Genomic DNA, 21,391 nt, shown 5'->3' with positions numbered 1-21,391 from the left:
TGAAAGAGTTGCACCCGGGCTATGGGTTTGCAGAAAAGAGAATTTTACCAAAGACACTTAGAGCAAGCAGCTCACCCAAATCCCAGACAGGAATACTGCAGTACCTGCTTGGCTGCACGTTGGGTTAATGTAACTCTGTGGGTCTGGCAGCGTTCATTAATTGTGTCAATAAGTAATAATTCATTGAGCATTTGCAAGAGATGCACAACAGAGCTCTGTTACCTTCCACACACACTCCCATTCTCTTCTTTGAGACTTGGTGAGATTTTTAATTGTTTCATGTTGTTAAATAATGGGGTTAAAGAAATGCTACTTGCCTTTTCTTTAACTTTGTGTGTGGCATTTTCCTCCTTTTATTTCCCACAATGCATTCTTTAATCTATTGGTTTCTACATTACAGATCATGCCATTCAGAATGCATTCAAAATTTTGGGGGCCTTCTTTCGGATATGGGACTCTGGAATATAGAGTTTGTGATATAATTGTATCACAGATCTTCAAATTAATATTTCAAATTCATTTCAAATGAAAATTTGACATTTCATATTGTGACAGAAAATTTTGGCAATGAATAAATTGAGAGCTAGTTCCCATTATTTCTCTTCCATTAAGAAGAGGAAAACCACCTTTTTAAAGGAATCTACACATCTGTTTTAGGCTCATCTCTCTTCCATCTTATCTCCTCTCTGGCAAGGACAGTTCAGATTATAAAAAAATATATTCTTTTTAAAATCACTTTTCATAAATTCAGGTTCTCCCTGGCAGAACACTAATAGTTTTGTGAAAAAAGTAATTTTAGAAATAATTGCAATCTTAAGAAAATAGATCTAAAGTAATTTCTTCCTTTGAAATAGAATTTAGCCAAGATGGTAGGGTTTTGGTTTTTTTGTTAATTTTATTTCATATTTAATTTTCCCATGGCTTCTATCAGATTTTGAAATTTTATTAATTTTTTCTCCTTTAAGGAGATAAATTTCATGGAGAGAGAAATAAAATACATCATGAAAGCTAGCATTTTAGCTTTGTTTGCAGAATGGGCAGAAGGAGGCCTCACACTGGCTCTTGGCTGCTCCCTTCCCATGAGAGCTTGTCCATTGTAATTCTCACCTTAGGTTTGTACTGAAGAATTAGGTGTGATATATCTTTTTATCTTATCTGGCATGGGTGAAAAGAATGAAGGAAAAAGGATATTTTGCTCAGGAAAGATGTAAGAGAATAGAGAAGCAAGTAGATGTCTGAACTGCTATCAAGGACATGTGAAGCCTTCTTTAATAGCTTGTAAATTTTAATGCTCTGAAAGAAGCGATGCAGAGACCTGTTTCTCTGCCCCTGCACACGAGCAAGTGTGTTGCTTTTTCCCACTCCTGGCTGGCTGCCACGGTATGGTTAAATCTGGAAGTCTGCCCAACCCCGCTGAATGCACTCGATTAGCAGATTTTATTGGAGCAGCACCACCCGCATCTTAGCCTGGGTTTGTGCTCCGGGATTCTGCTCAGTCCCACCCTCCGTGTGCCGGGGCACGGGGCGCTGCTCCCTCCGGCTGCTCAGAGGGAGGCACACGGGTGGCATGGGCAGTGAACGTCCTGTATTCCCCACACCAGCAGCTGCGGCTGAAGCCTGCTCTCTGTCCTGCTGGGAAGGGGAAGGCAAACCCCCCGTGACATCCCTGATACCATAATCTAGAGAAAAACCCCAAGTATTAGCAAATGACAAGCAGTAAACCAGATTATAGCTGCCTGAAGCTACATGCTGCCAGGCAGTTACATAATGGCACAAAACTCTTCAGCCTCCACTGCAGCACTGAGCCTAAAATACAGCAAAAAGGGCTCTGGTGAGCCCAGCTCTGCAAGGTTTCACTGAAAGCACAGGTTCCCAATCTCTGCTCTGAAGAGTTGGCTGAGAAACCAAGAGAAAAAGAGAAATAACAGTAATGGGCAAGAAAATGAGTCACAGTGCTTACATAAAGACATAGAAAGGCATAATTCCATGTTTGTTTACATAACTCCTTGTATTAGTCTCACAAAACAGAAGTTTAAAAGGCATTCTTTGGATCATGGTAACCTCCCTTAAATACAGCATGTTGTGGATTTTGGTGGTGTCATAACTTCACACCTGCTCTTTCCTGTTTGTGTCTGTGACTGGCTGCACATCCATTAAAACACAGGTTAAATTAATAACTGGTTGGATAATTAATAACTTTATATTGCATTAAAAGACATGTTTTGAATAATAGGGAGGGTCTTATATTCAGAGGGATCCTAGTGCAGCTGGTTCTGAGGAAGGACAGATAAGCTGAAGTAGTTTGTGTGCATCTTTTCAAAATGAGTCTTTCAGCAGAACAGGAAGGTTGGTGAACACTTCCAGTGACATCCTGCTGCAATTAGAAATGTAATACTGGAAGTTTTACTTATGGAAAACATTAATTTGACAACATGGCATAACTTTCTGTTTGCAACCTGCTGTATTTTGTACTCTTTTGATAAGAGTTCATTTTGAAGTGACTGTAAAGCAGTCCCATAAACATGACAAGTTACTGTTGAGGTGGATTTGGATGTGGCTTGTGGGCTTTGAACAGCGTGTCAGGTTTTGTGTGGTTACTTTCCATTGTCTGGCTGTGGTGCTCCTTGAGACCTCAAAGGCAGGACCTGAATTCATTTCATGTGTAAGGGCAGCTTTCCTCAAACCTCTACCAAGTCTGGTGCCTAAAATAACACTAAATAGAGGTTCTGAACCTTTTCCCTTCATGTTTTTCCCCAACTACCCATTTTGTAGCCAGCAGAGAAGAGAAGTTATCTGATTCAGAGAACTTGCTAAATTCCCAGACTCTGGGCTCACTTTTTGCTATTTCTCTTCCCTTTCTGAGGAGTTACCACAGACATAATTTGCTTTCCAGCCATGATGATGGCTCTGTGGGCACTGCCTTATGTGTGAACATATGAATTGCTCTGTTACACAGATGGATCATTTTAAAAGCTTGGAAGTAAACTAACCTTCCACGTCTAAAATTTCTAGAAAATACTTGAATTTCCAGGGCTTGTTTGTTTGCTTTGATGGGAACCAGGCTGTGGATCTTTAACTTTCCAGAGCCTGGTGGATACACGAGTGTGACTAGTCATGTGAGGAAATCTTAGATGTGCATGGGAGATGGGTGACAGCTATTTATTTTTGTAAATGCCTATTTTAAGAATATTGTAAATCTGAACAGAGAGTCTTGTTCTCTGAGAGCTGGCCTTATGTGAGATAAAACATGATTTTCCTGTGAGGGAGCTGAGAAAGCAGCATGCATTTGTCTGAGGAAGGAATATTTTGGCATTTGTGTCTACATCAGTATAACTTCACAATTGCATTTTTGTTGCCTGTTGGTGAAGGGTCATAAGATAATTTAAATTAGGAATAACCACGTATTTTGTGATTCAACCGAGGACAGACTAAATGAGGTATGAATATACTGCTGTTAGATAACTCAGCTCTTTAGAATGCCCTGTTTCTTGCTGCATTAAATAGTTATTTGAATGTGTATTGCATTTCACATTTTCCTCGTGGTATCTGCTATTTTTCATTTTCAATCTGTGGGACTCCCCACTGCCTAGGGGTAAATGTTCTTTTACCTTGTCATTTAGTTTGGTAGCAGTCACTTTATATAGGATGACAGTTTAGTGGCCTGCACACATTTTTTTCTGCTTTCTTCTTCCCTATTAGATATAACAATTTTATCAACCTGAGCTCCTCAAAACTGAATATCTGCTGCAGCTGCCACAGGCTGCTATCAACAGAGCTGGAGTTTCTGTGATCCACCTCAGCCATTGCCATTGTCAGGATTGTGTTTGGGGTTTTTAAACATATGTATGCTCACAAATACATATAAATTGTATGTGTGTATATATCTATCTATATCTATATCTATATCTATATCTATATCTATATCTATATCTATATCTATATCTATATCTATATCTATATCTATATCTATATCTATATCTATATCTATATCTATATCTACAATATTATATTATTATGCACTATTATGTAATGCATAAGTATAAAAAAATTATATTTTTGGCTTTCAAATAAACTGTTGACTAAATGTCATCACACCATTACCCCTTTCTCCTCCTCTTTTCTGTGCTGGAGGAAGCAGCAGGGAGTGATGTCCCTTCATTCCATTTATGAACGGACTGCACTTAAACCTGGAATTGCTAAGCAGCTGGGACTATGTAGAGCTGTTCAGTATTGGCACATCTAAGCTTTTTCTGAGTGCTGGCAGAAATTTAGGCTCCTAGGAAATGTTTCCAGTAAAAAAAATATAATCTCTATCATTGTGACAGGAGGGGTTTTTCTCTAGTATGTGACAGAAATTTAAGAAGAAAAAAGGTGAGATTCACCAACAAAAGCAATTGCCACAACCATGGTTTGTTCTTTCAGGCTTGGGCTGTGGCTTTAGGACAACATGCCCAAATATGTTAAAACAGAAGAGCTTTACTGTATGTCAGCATGAATTTAAGGCATCAGACATTGCATTCCGCTCAGGAGGTCCTGGGGATTTTTAGCTCTTCATTTCTCTCTTCTGAAGACAGACCATGGCATTTCAAATGTCATTTTCAGTTATGTCCTGCAGTGGTTATTCCTGTGGGAATGTTAGCATACTGTTTCTAGCATGTTGGATTTCAGTTTTTCTCCTGGCTCCCTCGAGTCAGTGAGGTAGAACTGCTTTACTGGTACCTCTGGCACCCACCACCCCAAATGGGAAGGTTCCAAAGGAATGACAGCTGGGGTGGGTTGGTCTCCCATTTTATTCTTGGATTGCTCATGGACGTGGGGCTTCCCAGACTCGGTTGTTCATGCAGCATGCCAACACATTGCACCTGTCTTACCTTGAAAATGTAAGCATGTGGTTTTGATCAGCTCTTTCAGATACCGGCAAAAAGCCTGAAGAATTTGGTTCATAGAAAAATTTGGCAGCATCTCATACATTCAGAACATAAGCTTTATTTTTCTTAATTAGAATCCTCATTTGTATTTTAGATTATGCTTTGTTTGATTGAATATTTTTTCCTTTTGTCTCAAATTGATTTTATTTATATTTCTTACATTGTTGTAACAAGAAGGCCCTGCTGACAGAGTGAATAAAGATGAGTGCTTCTCACCAGCCTTCAGGGAGATGACTTCAGAGTTATCAATTAAACTCCCACTCATCTGCTGGAATCTGCTCTTCACCATGACCACACAGTCACCCCCCTAAAGGCTGCCTCAGTCTCTCTAAATCTGAGACATTCTCAGACTAATATATGGGAAGTTTCCTCACTGTCTTATTTCCTCTTCATTCTGTTTTTCCATCCTTTTTTGTTTCTTTGCTTGTTCCATTCTTACCCTTCTGCGTAAAAATCCGTATTTATATTGCCCTCAACCACTCCCCTCAGTGGTTGAGGGCAATTCAATTCATCAGTAGAAGTGTTTGTTCTGAAAAAAGGGCTGGATTGTTCCTAAAACATCCACTTCAAACCTAAGAGAAACCAACTTTCTGTGGAACAAGTGATTTCCATCTGCCTGGGAGGAGCTGGGACCTCTAAAGGCATTTAGGTATTACCCCTAAAGGCCTTAAGTGAAAACCTACAAGGCTCCTCTTCCTAAACATACATCTCCAAGTGAAGGAGGTTCTAAAATAAGGAATTGTTGGAAAATAGATGCCAATCTCCGGGTTTTATGGGGGTTTTTGAACTGTACCTGGAGGTTGTAAAACACTGATAAGGGGTGACATCCTGTTGGACTTGGTCTGGATAATTCAGGAAAAGTTAAAAACCCCATCCAGTGAACCCTGTTTTCAGCCAAATATGGTAACTTGGATATTATTACACTGAAGTGCAATCATTTCAGTCATTTTCTAATTAAATGAAAAAGTTACTATGATGTAATATCATGCTAAACAAAACAATTTTTTTGAGGTGTGTTCCAGACAGGTTATGAATTTTATTTCTGAAGTAAAAGTGCAAACATTTCTAGATATGTTTATGGCTTCGTTGTAAGATCATGAAAGCCAAAGTATATAATTTTACTATTTTAATATTTGAATAATGAATATAGAATAAAGCTTTGGCTTTCAATTTTTCTTTCTAATTCTGAGATGATTACAGATCTTTTTTTACTTATTCCAGCTGCCTGCAGAATACAAAAATAAAAGCAAATGTATGCTAAATGCATTGCTCAAATTAACACACATTAAAATTCTGGTTGTTTCTCAACTCGTCTGATATTTTTGCAAAAGAGAGCAGAATGTGGATAATGTGTCCCACATCAGTCATCTCTATTGATCTTTTGCTTTCAGGAATACAAATGTGATCAGAGAATACTGACAGCTGTAAGTGTATCAGTACTGCAGACTGTAATATAGATAATTATAACCAACAAACTTAGGTACCACTGGCATGGATCTCTCCTCAGTTTTTCCTTCTATGGCAAATCTGGGAATTCCTCCAGTGCACCGTTACCTGAATTAAGTCTGCTTCCCATTTGATCTATTTGCCTGTATTGGGAGCACAACAAAAGATCTGAATCCCCAAATCAGCTCAGGAGCTGGATTGCAGTACAAAATTCTAATAAAAATACCCTGAGGTGTGTCCCACAGACCCTGGGGAGGCAGTAACTTGAGTTAGCTGAATTTATTGTGTTCAAATCCTACATTTTAATATGCACTTAAAACATGATTGTGGAAACAACTCTGGGGAAAACAGCATTTTGATTTATTTCGCTTCAGAGTGAAGCAGAGACAGGGGATGTCAGATGCACTTGGCATGTTGGTATTAACTCCTGGTGTTTGGAATCTCTAGAGTAAAATTTTCTATTGTAGAAGTCCAAGAAATAATTTGATTTTCTAGTCCTGATGAATTACAGCTTCTCATCTGAAAGCCCTGCTCATATCCACATGAGTCTGAAAAAATAGATCTTTAGAGCTTGCACAGCCTTTGTGAGATTCCAGGAGGCAAAGGAATATTTTATTTTGGCTTGTGTAATTATTATTAATGTTTACATTTGAAGCTGCTTCTTTCTTCATTAGACAGAGGATTGATGGAATGATAAAATGGACTTCTAACTCCTCAGGCAGCCTGCTTTTGTATGGCCCTCCAGACTGGGGTGAACTTTATTTTCTAAGTAACTAATAAAGTAATTCCTGTCTTTTCTCCTTAGTTTAATATATATTTTTAATAAAAGCAGATAAAATACTTACAAAACATGACAGTACATGAATTAGAGGAAATATTCAATAACATCACAGGAAAATACTAAGGATTAAAAAGAAATTAGAAGTGGAACAATAAAACATTTTAAAGTGACCATACGAAGCTGATTTGACAATTAAGCATCATAGAATGATTGTTTTACACATAAAAATAATTAATGAACCAAGAAACACAAAAAAATTAAAATAAACCTTTTTCCTGATTATAATTTCTATATACAATTAACTTCTAAAAATGACTAAGGTGAATTTCTGCCTTTCACTAGATACAGGTGCAGCTTCTTTAATTCACAGACTTTTGGAGTTTTACACAAACAGTAACAGTTTCCTACCATTTCAGTAATTTCTGTAAAGATAAACTCAACAATATTTGTATGTGTTGAGCGAAGGAAGATGTGTCTTGATGGTGATTTTTCTAAAACACATGAGTTGAGAGTATTTAGGTGTATTTTCACAAGTGGAGCAAAATACACAGCTTCCCTGAGTGAGCAACTGAGCTCTGGAACATTTCAAATAACTGCAGGCAGTGCCACGAGCCAAGCTCCCATTAAAAGTGTGTCCTTTGCTTACTTGTGACTAATAAGAATTCTCTTTCAGTGTAAAGCTTCAGAATGAGCTTTCTTTCTCTTGGCATTCAGAAACCTCCACTCAGCCAAGCAAACACCTCAGATCCACGAGATGTTTAGTGTAACATCCCTGTCTTAGACACCAGAGATTCCATTGGGAAAAAGACCTTGGCTGGAGAATGAATTTTGTGCTATCAAATTGATGTGGACTAGAGTCTTTACTTTTGCTCTGATAAAAAGCAGCTCTGTCCTGTGAGAATTTCCTGTTGTCTGCCACCTGTTAAGCACAGATTGTTCTCAGGTGAGTGTTTCACCTGAATTCAATCAGCAGAATTTGGAAGTAACAGAACTGACCCCAGCAATGAGCAATGGAAGTCCCTGCACCTGGGCTTGCCAGGCCCTCGTTTGTAACAAACGTGGGCCAGCTGGAAGGGGGAGGGAGCAGGAGGTTATAGAAAGGGTTCAGTTGTTCAGCTGCCCTCTCTAAAGCTACTCTGGAGCCTTGGTGAGTATTTCTTTTATGTATTTATGCCTTTTAAAACAGCCAAATAACGAAAAAAATTGGACTTACAAAGCCTGTGGTGGAACGGAGAAAAGGCTAAAAGGGAAGCAGTGTGAAATTCTGATGAGCATTCAATTCTGAATGTGTTGCTTTGGTGTTTTCCTTTTTATCTTTCTGGGTTTTATGTGCAGGTTATTGGTATTCTATTGGTGAATCATTTGTTGGTTTTATCATGGTGCTGCATAACTCTGTCACCAGCAGGACAGCAGAGTATGGGGAAATCAAGGTGTTGGATTTAATATGTAATTGTTCTGTGTGTTGGCTCTAAAAGCAATGGTACTTAGCTGCTTTTTGTTTAATAACAGGCTAGAGCTGGGTGAGGTCTTGCAGCTAGAATAGGCTCTGGGAAACCAGGTAAATTCTCTTCTCTGAGAAGTTTAACAGAAGTTTTGTTTAATCTATCTCATACAGAAGAGACACTTGATACTTCAAATATTCAGGCTGTGTCAGACAATGTAAAACAAGGTAACAAAAGTCACTTATTTTAGGAAGTGCCCTTCTCAAAAAAACTAAACTGTTTTGTGGACAATTGTAGAGAAACCTTTCTTGTCTGAATTATTAGAAAAAAAGGAAAAATTGATTTATAGTAAGTATTTATTATAATTCAGTGTTTGAATTTTTAGGAACTGTGTTTGTATTTGTGTTCTGTATAATTAACTGGTGAAGCAAGAGCGTTCATAGAACTGGTAAGTCATGACTTTGCTGCTGATCCATTGTGACTGGAAGTTTGGAGAACAGACCCTTTCTGATGTTACATATGGCTCCTATTTGCTCTCCAGTGGTTTCTGCCCCAGTTGATGTTTGTTGTGCACTTCAGCGTGGCCAAACAGGGAGCAGGATCTCCACATGATCATATAAGAACTTGCTATTTCTTTCCTATTTCTGCTGATTTTCAACCTTTGAAATAGAAAGGTATTTTCCCTGAGAACAGTTGTTGGCCTTGGCCTTGCATTTTGGTGAGATAATGACAAAAAAGCATTCTGAGTATCACTGAAAACTCCCACTGTCCTGAGGGGGTCTAAAAATGAGCATTTTTTACCAGCCACATCTAATACTGCCACATTTCTCATTTCTGTAGACACTCAGTGTACAGAGAATGATCTGCTTCTGACCCATGAAATGCAGCTCAGTGTGTGTTGGTTTGATATGTTATTGAATCAGACCCTTCCTCTGCTCTTCTTCTTGCCACTAAAGTGCCTAAACTTTAAGTGTTGTAGGGCAGGATAGCCATGAGAAGAAGGCTCAAACGGGATGCAGCTGTGTGTTTGTTGCCCTTGAAGTAAGAACACTTTCCCCAGGCTCAAAATCCTTATTTCTGATAATTAGGTGAGGGCAAACCTATGCAAACAGCATTATTATCCCAGTGTGAATTTTTTAACAACAGCCTGGCAGTTTTGTTAGACCACACGATTTGTCATAGATGTAAATATACCTGGGGATTTTCAACAGGATGAGATGAAATCTCTTAAAATAAAAATGAAAGTGGGAGTGATCCAGGAAAGTTGTGACAATGGTTGGTTTCTTTTTCTTGTTCTCTGCAGTATTTCCCATTTCTCCTTGGCTGTTCTCTGGGCTTTTTAGTTATTTTTATCACATCTTCTATATTCATTTTGCAGCTCCCCCATGGTTCCTCTTTTTGTCAGCTTTGTCTTTTGTCTGTCCTGTTTCCAAAATTTTCTTCCCATTTTCCCTCTCTTCTTTCTTAGCTGTTTCTGCAAATGTTTTGATTCAGACTGTGATCTGCATAGTTATACCCATATTCAGTGCTGACTGTTGGCTATACAAAAAGCAGAGCAGATCCAAGAAACGCCAAAGCAGTTGTGCCTGAGTCAGCCTCTGAAGGGAAGGGGAGAATCCCCCCTGGGAATACCTCCTGCTGTGCTGCCAAGCGTGGGGAGGGGCATCTGCACCACCACCATGCAGTTAATTAATTAGTGCATGTGGGCAATTAATTAGTGCTCAGATTTGCTGTTCACTGTGACCACCAGTTGTAGAGCTGTCAGCTTAATCTTGGCCTGAATGATCATCACATCTCTGCCCTTGGGGAAAAGGCACAGCTACATCCAGGCCATTTTCAGTTGTGTCAGCCTTGGAGTGTGATGAAATGGGAAAAAGAAATGGTTTGATTGCCATCAGCTGTGCATGGTTTGTGTGTCTGGTTTGGGCTGCATTTGATTCTGGTGTTCCCACAGGCTGGAATAAGGTGAACACAGGAAATAAAGGAGGCTGATTTCTTCACTTCCAGGCTTTATCTGATGGATGAATTTTATATTTTTAATCACAGTGTTCAGACTGGCCTTCAAATACCTTATACCAGATGAACATGAAAGTTTTGCTGGCTCCTGTTGAGCATTACTGGATTTACAGCAGTGTTTCATTAGCCTTCCATGTATTGAGAAATCACTGATAGCATTTAATTGCTGTTTTTATCTCAGCATCATAGACTGGTATCTACTTGCTGGTTTATTGTGTATTTTATTACAGAATGTGTTACATTGTCCATAAAGCATCATAAGCATAGAATAGGGCAGGGGCAAATATGTTGCTGAACTAAGTAGCTCTTGCTCTCTCCTAACCCTCTCTTTTTAATTTCCAATTCTAGCAGATTTTTCTTTACAACTGATGGTTTCAGATCCATTTTACTGATTGCATCAAATCACAATGCTTATTTTGAAAAGGGTGTCACGTGTATCTGTTTTGGGTATTTTTTACAACTGCTTTGGCCATCAAAAGGAGTGTTTGGTTTGTCATCGTGAGTGCAAATACCATTAGACTCAAATGGGAACTCTGAGCATGCATGGGAAAATGTTCTGGTTGAATTTCAGGGTTACACAGCAGGGTCTCTGTGGGGTAGTGTGGCTCATAAGAAGTGCTGGGTGTTTTCCCCAATCAGTTGTTGCTGAAAACCCACAGTTCATGAGGACATCAACAGTTGTTGATTAATTTTCAGTGTCATAATGTGGGCTTTGGATAAAATCTCCTAGGATTGCTTTTCACTGGGAGATGCTCAGAGCTGCAAAATATCCATGAGTTATCCCTAAAATAAACTTGTACAAGTAAAGAAATCATTCGAGAAGTGTGTGAGGAGGAGCCCCAGTGCCGCAGGACTGTGCTGTGGTGCTGTTCCCTTTTTGTGTGGGGGATCTGCCCAATATTTCTCTGTCTACGGATGCATATGAGTGTAAATCTGTGGTCTTAATTAAAGTGCAGAATGCTTGTGCTCAAAGTGTTACATTTTAAAAGTTTTTTTTTTCTCCTTGCTTCTTTCACCTTCTGTTATTGGGGAAATTTTAACTATGTGTTCAAAATCCATTTACTTTTTAAATGTGGCCTGACTCTGATCCCTCTGTCATGCCATCCCATGAGACCATGAGAAATTCCATGTTCTGCCATGCTCAGGCCTTTTGGACCTGATCTGTGAAGAGTTCTAATATGCCTTGGGCAGCTGAACCAACCTTATTGACATGTGGTAGAATAACTCCATGGGCTTGAATAACAAACTCTGGCACAAGGAGTGGGTCAGCAGGAATTTTCCAAGGATAAAGAGTGGCAGGAATGGTTATAACTTTGTGTGCTTGTGTCACCATTCTGCCTCAGGTGAGTTCTGGAAAATAGTCAGAAATAAAACCCCTGTCAAGATGCCCCTCAGATTCCCAGGGCATTGTCAGTGCGCTGGAGCCGAGCAGCAGCTGTCAATGATTTCCAGGACCTTTATTAGGTCTGAGCTGCACATCCACTTCATAAATGGTTCCGTTTGGGCTCGGTTTGTGGGGCCAGCCCAACACAGTGATTCCAGTTATGGTCTGCTCTGACTTCATTTGCTCTGGGGGTGTTTGCTTCCTCAGAGGAGCAGATGGGAGCTGTCTGGGACAGGCCACCGAATTCCGGAATTGTGGCTCAGAGGCAGCCTGGCTTCTTGGAAGTCGGAAGCTGGTGCAGAGAGATGAGTAAATGCTAGAATCTGTCTGTATCACTCTTCTTCCTACACAGGGAGCATGGAGGGGAAAACCAACAGTAGAACAGCTAGTAAGAGCTTGGACCTAAAAAATGCCTAAATGATTTTTAAAAAGCACATCATTCTGTACACATATCCTGTTCTCTGTTATATATAAACAAGATATAGCCATATAGCAATCAAGACAGTAAATTAAAATGTTGCCATCGCAGTATTTCTATCAACATTTATGTTTTTATTTTGTCAGGATAAATATGCTCTGTACTTGAGTTATTTGCAAGAAGCATGTGGCAGTATTTAGTATATTTAAAACTATCATTAGAGCTATATGTTCAGATGTGTAAAAAAAGCAATTTGCTTGTATGTGTGTGTATCAGCTATCTTATACATGGAAATATGTGCACACAGGGAGTCTCTGTGTCTCAGGGCTGACAGATCTGTTCCCCAACTTGTTCCACATACCTGCAGTAGCCTCCCTCACCTGCCCTATGAAAAGGGCAAGAAAAATTGGTTATTGTGGTGTGTGGACTGCCTGCCAGCTCTGCACTGCTCTGTGGGTCTTGGGCTTGTGCTGGAGGAGCCAAAGGTTGGGAGCCATGATTGTGCACAAGCAGCAATCTCCTGTGTTATTAAGAGCTGGATTTTCCTCAAAACATGCTTGTGGTGGTGGTGTTTCAGAACTCATTTGGGGGGAGATTAAATGTAGGATTAACCTCTCAGATTCCTGCAGATTCCTGCTCAGTGCTCTCTCCATTTTTACAGATCTGGAGGGGTTTGTCCACGTTGTTTTGTTGTAACTTTGTTCTTCTTCCCTTTTTCTGGCTCCTCTTCCTTTTCTTATAATCCCTTGCTCCTGAAGGCCCCTGCAATTGCTTCCATTTAACTGCTGGTCTTTGTTCCATTATTCCTTTCAATGGAGCTTGATGATGTTTTGTGCTGTACTCAGAAGCAGGGATCAGGCTGCATCCTGCCTTATTTTGCTGCAAAAATAGCTCTGTCTGTACAGTGAGTTCCCTTTTGACCCCACAACTGAGGAAAGAAACTCATTTTGCTCTGTGAAACGGGGAATTGCTGAGCGAGTGTTTGTGTTCTTTGCTGCCATGTGAGGACAGCTCTGTCCTTAGCGCCTTGTGAGCAGTAAAATGCAGAAGCTCCCTGGTGTTCCCATGTGCTGCTGGCCTGCCAGGAGCCTGGAGGTGTCCTGCCAGGAGCAGGAGGAGGCAACAGAGGAGAAAATACCTGCTGGCACATTGTGGCTATTTTGGGACAGGCTTGGAGCTTCTTGGAAATATTGTTTCTTCAGAGATATTTCTGCTACAGAGAAAGAGTACTAAGAAAAATAATTGTTGTCTAATATGTCCGTTGTTCAAGCATAACAGAGTCGGTGCCCTGAGTACTTCACAAGTTTGACCTAAATTCTGAAGAAAGACCTGCTGTGTTCTCTGTTCGGCTAAACTGTGGGGTTTGTAGAGGGTTTTTAACAAGAAACGAAAACTCTTTCCTTGTGAAGAGACTTCCTGAGGAGAGTTAATAGAACACAGTATCTGCCTCTCCCCAAGTCTCATTAACATGATCTAACACTGGTACAGAAAACTGCAGGATTTTGTAAAGGTTTGTCTAAACCGGAAATGTTATTCCAAATTTAAAACTGGATGAATTTGAAGGAGAGATTAATTGATCAGTGTCTAATGATCTAGGGTTATTTTAGATTGACATCAAATTTGCACACTGCTTTAAAGCTCAAAACATCCCAGCCCTGAGGATGAACTATATTGTCAAGAGCTGCTGACAATCCACCCGAGACAGTGATTTCAACAAGTCCAGTGATTTCATTCAGAATTGCAGGTGTCTGTTTCCTTTTCAAAAAGCAATTTCTTTTTTGTCAGGTGGGATGTTCTGGAAACCAGCTTTGATTTGTATGAACAAAGAATTGTTGATAGGTTGGTTATAATAAGATTCAAATTAATATGGCATTTGAAATAGAAAATACAAATTATGCAGCAAAACTACAAAAACAAATGTTTGTTTTTTTGCTGCTGCAGTGAAAAAGTGTTTTGCCTATCTGATAAATAGCATAGTGCAGTGATAGATTTAAAAGACCCAGAGAAGTGAGATTTAAACCTCTATCTCTCATCTGATACACCCATTCCAAGGTCTCCATCAATTCTGTATGCCTGTATTCAAGATAACAGAAGTGCTTGCTTTTTGCAGCATCAGAGAGCAATTATCTAATGCAAGTTAACTGCTGCCAGCCAAAATGCATTTTTACTTTGATTACTTCAGACTTTCCTGATGTATTTCAGTATTTGGAGCCATAGAAAACTCTGGTTTCAAAGGTGCTTCCAGAGATTGTCCAATCCAACTTTCTCTTGAGAGCACAGCCTTAGATTTGGTTATTCGGGGTCCTGTCAAGCCAATTAAGTTCTGAACTCTTTCCAGTGAGGGAAATTTCACCACTTCTCTGGGCAACCATCCTGATTTTTAGTTTTTCTAGTGAAGAATATTTTCCTTGTATCCAGACAATGTTTCCCACAAATCAGCTCGTGTCTCTTGCCTTTGTCCTCTTCCTGTGCATCCTTGTGAAAAGAGCCCCTCCATCTTCTCTGTAACTGCTTTTGAGCCTTGAGCTACATCTAAACTTTTCTACTTAGTTCTGTCTTGGAACTTCAGATCCATACTCTGTTTACAAGTGTATGGAACCTGTTACAGAAAAGCAATATAGACAGAAATACAATGTAGACAAGAAACAAATATTTTAATCCTTTGGAATTCTAATGTGTTATTAAAAAAATAATCTTGGAGTGAGATATTATTGCAACAGAAATTGTGGCAGTAGCATGAGTTTCCCATCTGGCAAGGCCCCCAGACCAGATGGATCCACTAATGACTTTTATAGGGCATTTCATCAGACCCTGCTGAAACACGTGTCTGGCATCTTTAATTATCCTAAATTAACACAGTTCCAGCCTTGGATGCTTAGATTCAGGCTTGTTGATCTTTGAAGGGAAGGAAAAGGAAATGTTCCCTGAAAGATCATTTTCCTAACAGACCCTTTTATTAATGAGGTATAATGTTAAAATATTATCTGAGCTTTATTGGCTCATCCTGAATGGATTGTTTGCTTAGAAGAAGTGTCTTTGGAGGCACTTGGGTTCAAGAGGTTTTTGCTTTGGAATTTCCACGAGTGCATTTAGCCAGGAATTCCATCTCTTTCTTTGGCTTCCCTGGAAGGAGTGGAATGGGCACTCCCAAAGCAGCTGATCTGTGCCTCTTTCCCTGGGTGTGCAGCTGCTCCTGTTGCTGTTCCCACAGAGAGAAGTTCTTCTTGTGTGAGGAAGTGCCTGCCAGGGCCAGTGGGCAGCACCAACAGCTGCTGCTTTGATCCCTTGTTTGCATCTCAGCTCCTTAGCAAGAGGGAGTTTGCGTCCTTTTCCCTCAAACCTGGAAAACAGAGACAAATTTTCTTGAGAAATTTCTTCCCCTGCTTAGATCTTGTCTTCCCTGTAGAAAGAATAGGAATTAATCCTGTAATAATGTGTTTTCTATGCCATAAATTGCTGTTGTTTGAATGCCTTGTCTTTTCTAATCGTATATCTGTATAAATGTAACAGTATTTCAGTGTTTTCCAGTGATGCAAATAGCGATGTGGTTCCATTAGGAATGGTCTAGCTCTGGGATGTTTGCTTAGAAAATGCACTTTTACAGTTCAAAACTCAGCCAATGAAGTTGATACCTATTTAAGGAGGCTGGGAAGGGCATGGAAATCTTACACCCTGAAGACAGCACATGCCCTCTGTAACAGAGATATTATATAGGTACACTCACAGTTTTTGCAGGTGAAAACACATCAAACATATAAGTCATATACAGGTAACAAACAGTCACCAGGAGTTGTTCTTGAAATTTGGCTTCATTTCCTCCCTCTAGCCCACTGCTCTGTCTGCCAAAAATAAGCCCTTGATTATCTAACAGCCAGACTGAACGTGGGCAGGGGGAGTGCATTGGAAAGGCTGGTAGCAGGAGATGAATGTCCTCAGCGGGGCTGGGAAATCAGACTGCTAATTTAGGTGCCAAAAATTGATATTATTCCCTAATTTTAGTTCCCCCACGGGCTGACTTCATGCATTAAAAAGGATAAAACAAATACCAGAGACATTCAGTACAGACGTGTTGTTTAGGAAATGTGTTTGTGCTCTTAACCCAAGAGGGGGCTCTGGTGTGTGAGAACTGCTCTGTGCTAAATGGTGGCACATGTAATTAAGTTCTGCTCTAGCAGTGAGAGAGGTGAGCCCAATTAATCTTTTCCTTCTGGTTCTTGAAGAAAAGTATTCTAACTTAATTATGGCTATCACACCTTCAGTTTGTGGTGCCACCTTTTATTGCCTGTATAGGTGTAGAACTGAGGTGAATTAGCTGACACACAATATAATGTACAACTCAGGCCTGGGAAGGAAAGGAGGAATGGGCAGGGGAGATCAATCAGTTAAATTGTGCTAAAATTGCTTTTTCCATGAAGTGCATATGTTTATGAAACTTTCTTAAGGTTTTTTATTAACTTTTCTTAATAACTAGTTTTATCTGTTCCTGGGATAGCAGAAGTATTCAGCTTCCCTGTGCCACCTGGTGAGTGCCAGTTTATTATAGGATGTTTTTCCTTATTCCATGTGTAGCTCACATACTCAGCCATTGTTCAAATTTGTTTCCTGGGTAACTGTGTAAAACTGCCTTTGTATTCATATGACTCTGCAGAGATGTTTTATTCTTATTTTCATACTTGAAGGATTGTGAACAGAAATATATGGTTTGATTCTGGTGAAACAATTTATTTCTGTGTCTCTTCTGAGATTGCTATGTTTAAGCATATAAAGAGAGGATTTCTTGTGTATATTTCTCATAGTAAACAATATCCATTATTCAGCTTTTTGTCCGTATTTCAGAATATTTGAGCTGATGTGCAAAAGAGGAATAATTAGTAGGAAATCATCCATTATAAACCTGTGAAAGACTAAGATCCAAGTCTGTGCTCAATCAGCTTATCAATCAAAAGTATTTTAAAATTCTCTGGTTAAGCTTTTCCTTTTTCTAGTTAAAATATTATTACATGATAAATTGTATTCTGCACTCACCATGTCAGTCTCAGCAAAACATTTTAAGTAAATACTGGAGTCGAGTGCGTTTTGAAGACAGCTGCTGTGATCATTCCTACCAAAGTGTGTTATAACCTGAAGTGTGTTGTTTGCAGCCTCGCAGTTCACCCGGATAAAACGTTGGTAGCCACAGGGCAGGTTGGGAAGGATCCCTACATTTGCATCTGGGATTCCTACCGTGTCCAGACCGTGTCTGTCCTGAAGGATGCGCACACGCACGGAGTCGCCTGCCTGGCCTTCGACTCGGATGGCCAGGTCAGTACAGCTCCTCCTCTGGGCTCTGAACTGAGCTGGAGCTCTGGTTCTCGGAGAGATGCTCCTTAAATGTTTTGTGTTTCAGCAGCTGCAGGGCTGCAGTGTTGGAACTTCTGCTCTGATTGAATTGTGCTTGCTGTTCAAGGCCTTGGTTTGTATCTAAATTGTACTTGCAGTAGGAGGACTGTGAGCACAGCTCTTGCACAGGAGGTGCTTTTGGGATGGAATCACAGCCTGGCATCCGAGTGGAGTGGAGGCATTGGGTGTTGGACAGCTATCCAAAGCAGAAATGCCCCTCTGTGCCTTAACTGCAATGGCTTCACCACAGACTTGTCACCTGCTGTCCAAAGAAATCAATTGCTGGCAAAGCCCTCAGAACCCTGCAGCTTTTCTGGCAGAAGAACTGCACTAATCTCACTGCTGGGAGAGTCTCCTTGGCTGGGGTGTGCTGGCAATTTAATTCAATAATGGCATTAGGACACACAGTGTGGCTTTCTACAATGTGATTAGTCTAGATGATATCTTGAGACAAAATTTAAAATATAACTAAATGGTGGGCTGCTACCAGCTAAACACAATGATTTTTTTCTCTCTGGCAGTGTTAAAAGCTTTAGGCAAGTAGACCTAAAATTCACACATACCTGAGAAATATTTCACAGAGCTTTATGAATAAATATCTGGCTGTGCAATTTTGTCGTAATTATGACAATTTTGTCCTGATTAGTTTCCTGATGTAATTCTTGCTAAAGTATTTTTAAGAATGTTTAGATTAGCTGATACCAAAATCCTCAGATAAATAGAACAAAATTTCTAATGGTGTAATATTTTTTAAAGTTATTGTTCATTCAGAAATAAACACTTTTCATTTTTTCTCCCTCATTTTTAACTTCATGTGGCTGGTGGTTAATAGCAATTTTTTTTTTTTAAAGCTATTTAAGTACCTCTTGGGAATGAAGGTTCATGAACCCGGGGACTGTTTGAGGTGGAAGCCTTCATGAAGACCCCGATGAGTGCTTGCTGTAATTAAAACCCAAACTCACTGCCAGGTTGACCTTGCAGAACAGTGTCAATTCCCTTTCTGGAAGTACTTGAGAAATTGAAGTTTTTTCTGGAAATAAAAATTTGCATTGAACATTTTTATATCTGGAAAACGACCAGTGCTGGAGAACATGAATATGGATAATGCATCTTGGCTTTTTGCTGCTCTTCCTGGCATTGCAGGAGAAGCTGCTGAGCCAGAATTAAAGGGCATGGGAGGAAGTCTGTGAGTATTTGGAGCTCAGAGCTGCTGGCTGTTCTGGTTTGTTTAGTCAGCATTCCCAAGGGAGCCGGTGTCTGTGACAGGGCAAAACAGACTGCAGACACTGCTTGCACCTCCCTGTACAGCTTTCCTTCCTTTATATCCAAAGGCTGTTAAAAGCCAGAGCTGTATTTCAGCCCCAAAACACAAATAAATGCAACAATCAGGAACGTTACAAATGCAATAGGAACTGTATTCTTTTCACTGCTAACTCTGCCAGCTGTCCACTTCCTAAATGAAAGCAGGCAGAGGCAAAGCCCAGGAGACTCTGCTGCATTCCCAGTGTGGCTCTCTATGGATTGAGCTCAGTTCCTTTGAGTGCCTCTCCCTGGGCAGGGTGTCAAACAGAGCCACCACTCCTCTCCCTGAGCCAAGTTCAACCAGAAACTCCAGGATATCCCATCCTTTTGGATGGATTAGTGGGGAAATATTCACCCCAGCTGGACTGGAGCTGACCCTGCTCGGAGCCAGTGGTTCCTGCAGCGCTTCCCTGGCCTCGTGTGCCACAGGCTGGGGAATGCACATCCCTGAGCACAGCATTTGTTATCATTTCTAATAAATGGGCATCATCAGTACACAGGGGAGAGCTTGAATGCTTCCTTTGTTTTATGTACCTTCAACACAGCTTTTGGAGACAAATAGAATCGGAATAAATTTCCCATTTTGTGTTACCTGTGATTCATACAGTCCTGATGGGAGCTGGATTTCTTGCAGAAGTGTTGCTATTTAAAAATACATCTTTTTGTTTGGGCTTTTCCTATCTGAGCAGGAGCTGCCATTTGGCAGGAGGGAAACTGCACTTGGTTCAAATGTTTAATGAGGAGCTGTCATTTTGCCTGTAATTAAAAAGGTATTCTCTTCAATCAGGAGTTAATTACAGTTTCTCTTTAAAAGTACTAAGATCTCCTCTTCACAGAATTACCTGCAAAGCAGGTGCCTCATACTGAACTATTTTATCAATACCACACAGTTCAATTTCTGCTCTGAATTATTTCAGATTAACCCTTTTTATGTGCTTTCTAAAAATACTTTTTAATGGCATGGGATGGGTACTGCCATAATGCATACACACCTAATTAAGAAATTAAAAATACAGCAGTAGGCTTCTTTAACCAGATCTTCCAAATCTGTACAGACTTAAAAATAATTGTTTAATTATGTGCCTAAACTACTTGGCAGATACTTTCTTCTGGCAGTTCTCTGAATTCCCTGAATTGAATTCTGTCAAATTCCCTTCCAGAAGGAGAACTAAAAGTGTGTTTAAACCAAAAACAAAATTCAGCATTTATCACTTTTCTACTGGTAGGAGACCTTCCTCAGCAGGCCAAGGTTAAAAGAAAGTATAAAGTATTTCTTAGTTTCCCATAGTGTTTTCCCTGCTGCTACCAAAGTCAGCTAAGGAATAAGCATCCTAACACAATTTGAAGTTTTAGAAAGCAACAATTCCTTATTCCAGCATTGGACACAGTTGGAAGAGTGATTTTTTTTCTCTAATCAAATGTGTGTCATTAAACTTTACAACAGGTCATTCATTCCATCCTCATCAGACATATTACAATGTATTTCCCAGCTAATAAATAACCTCCACTTTCCCTAGAACTAATTTCCACACCTCTGCCCCTCACTGGAACTCCTTTTGTAGTCCTAGAGTGATGTCTAACAGGGTCTCCTCTGGCTGTACTCACCGAGAGCCCCCAGTATTGTAATGACCTTGCCTTGAACATCTCAGGGCATTCATTGGTGTTTCTTGGTACATAACTGCCACAAACCTCACTCAGGTTCCACATGATCTGTTTATCCACTGGTTCCAGATACCTTCAGTATCCTCTGTGTCTTTTATATTCTTTTATTGAGTTTGCTAGTTAGTAGTTATGCTCTATTTTGCAATGTCAAGGGAACTGAACATTTCTATTCTCCATGTTGTCTGTTGAGTCCCCCTTTGCTTGAGACTCTGTTTTAGACAAGTCTCAAAACTTCATTTTCCAGCACTACAGTAACAATACAGTTGTTACAACAACTGTAACATTGAATTAAATTGCTTTCCAAAATCAAGGGAGTTTAATTACAGATTGTCCTTCACTCCCTGGATGGAAAGTGTTCTCTTTGCCCCAGATCTTCCTGGTGGTTGTTGCCAAAGTGCCTTGAGGGGAAGCATTAATAGTGCTTGGGAACAGGGATGTTCAGGAAGCTGAGTATAGACATTGTCTGCACACATACAGTAGGTTTAAGGTCTGATTTCCCACTTCCCACTCTAGGGCTCCTTCCTACACATGACTGTGCTGTGTCCTCAGTGCCAGAGGAGTTTCCTGCAGCTGGGAGTGGTGTAACACTGACACTGACCAGCTCCAGCACCCCAACTTCTACTGACATTTTGA

The 21,391-nt window shown here is 40.1% G+C and overlaps 1 protein-coding gene across 1 annotated transcript in view; it reads left to right on the top strand.

Moving 5' to 3' along the window:
• EML6 (EMAP like 6) overlaps nt 1-21,391 on the top strand; it is an 86,048-nt gene that overhangs the window by 7,042 nt on the left and 57,615 nt on the right. Inside the window, exon 2 of the mRNA XM_058833967.1 lies at nt 17,557-17,716. Within this exon, the coding sequence (XP_058689950.1) occupies nt 17,557-17,716 (160 nt within the window). The remainder of the gene's footprint in view (nt 1-17,556; nt 17,717-21,391) is intronic.

Source organism: Poecile atricapillus, chromosome 3 (genome assembly GCF_030490865.1).
Source record: "Poecile atricapillus isolate bPoeAtr1 chromosome 3, bPoeAtr1.hap1, whole genome shotgun sequence".
In the NCBI taxonomy this organism is placed as follows: domain Eukaryota; kingdom Metazoa; phylum Chordata; class Aves; order Passeriformes; family Paridae; genus Poecile; species Poecile atricapillus.
The sequence above is the reverse complement of the archived record's forward strand: the minus strand, read 5'-3'. Positions and strand labels throughout refer to the sequence as shown.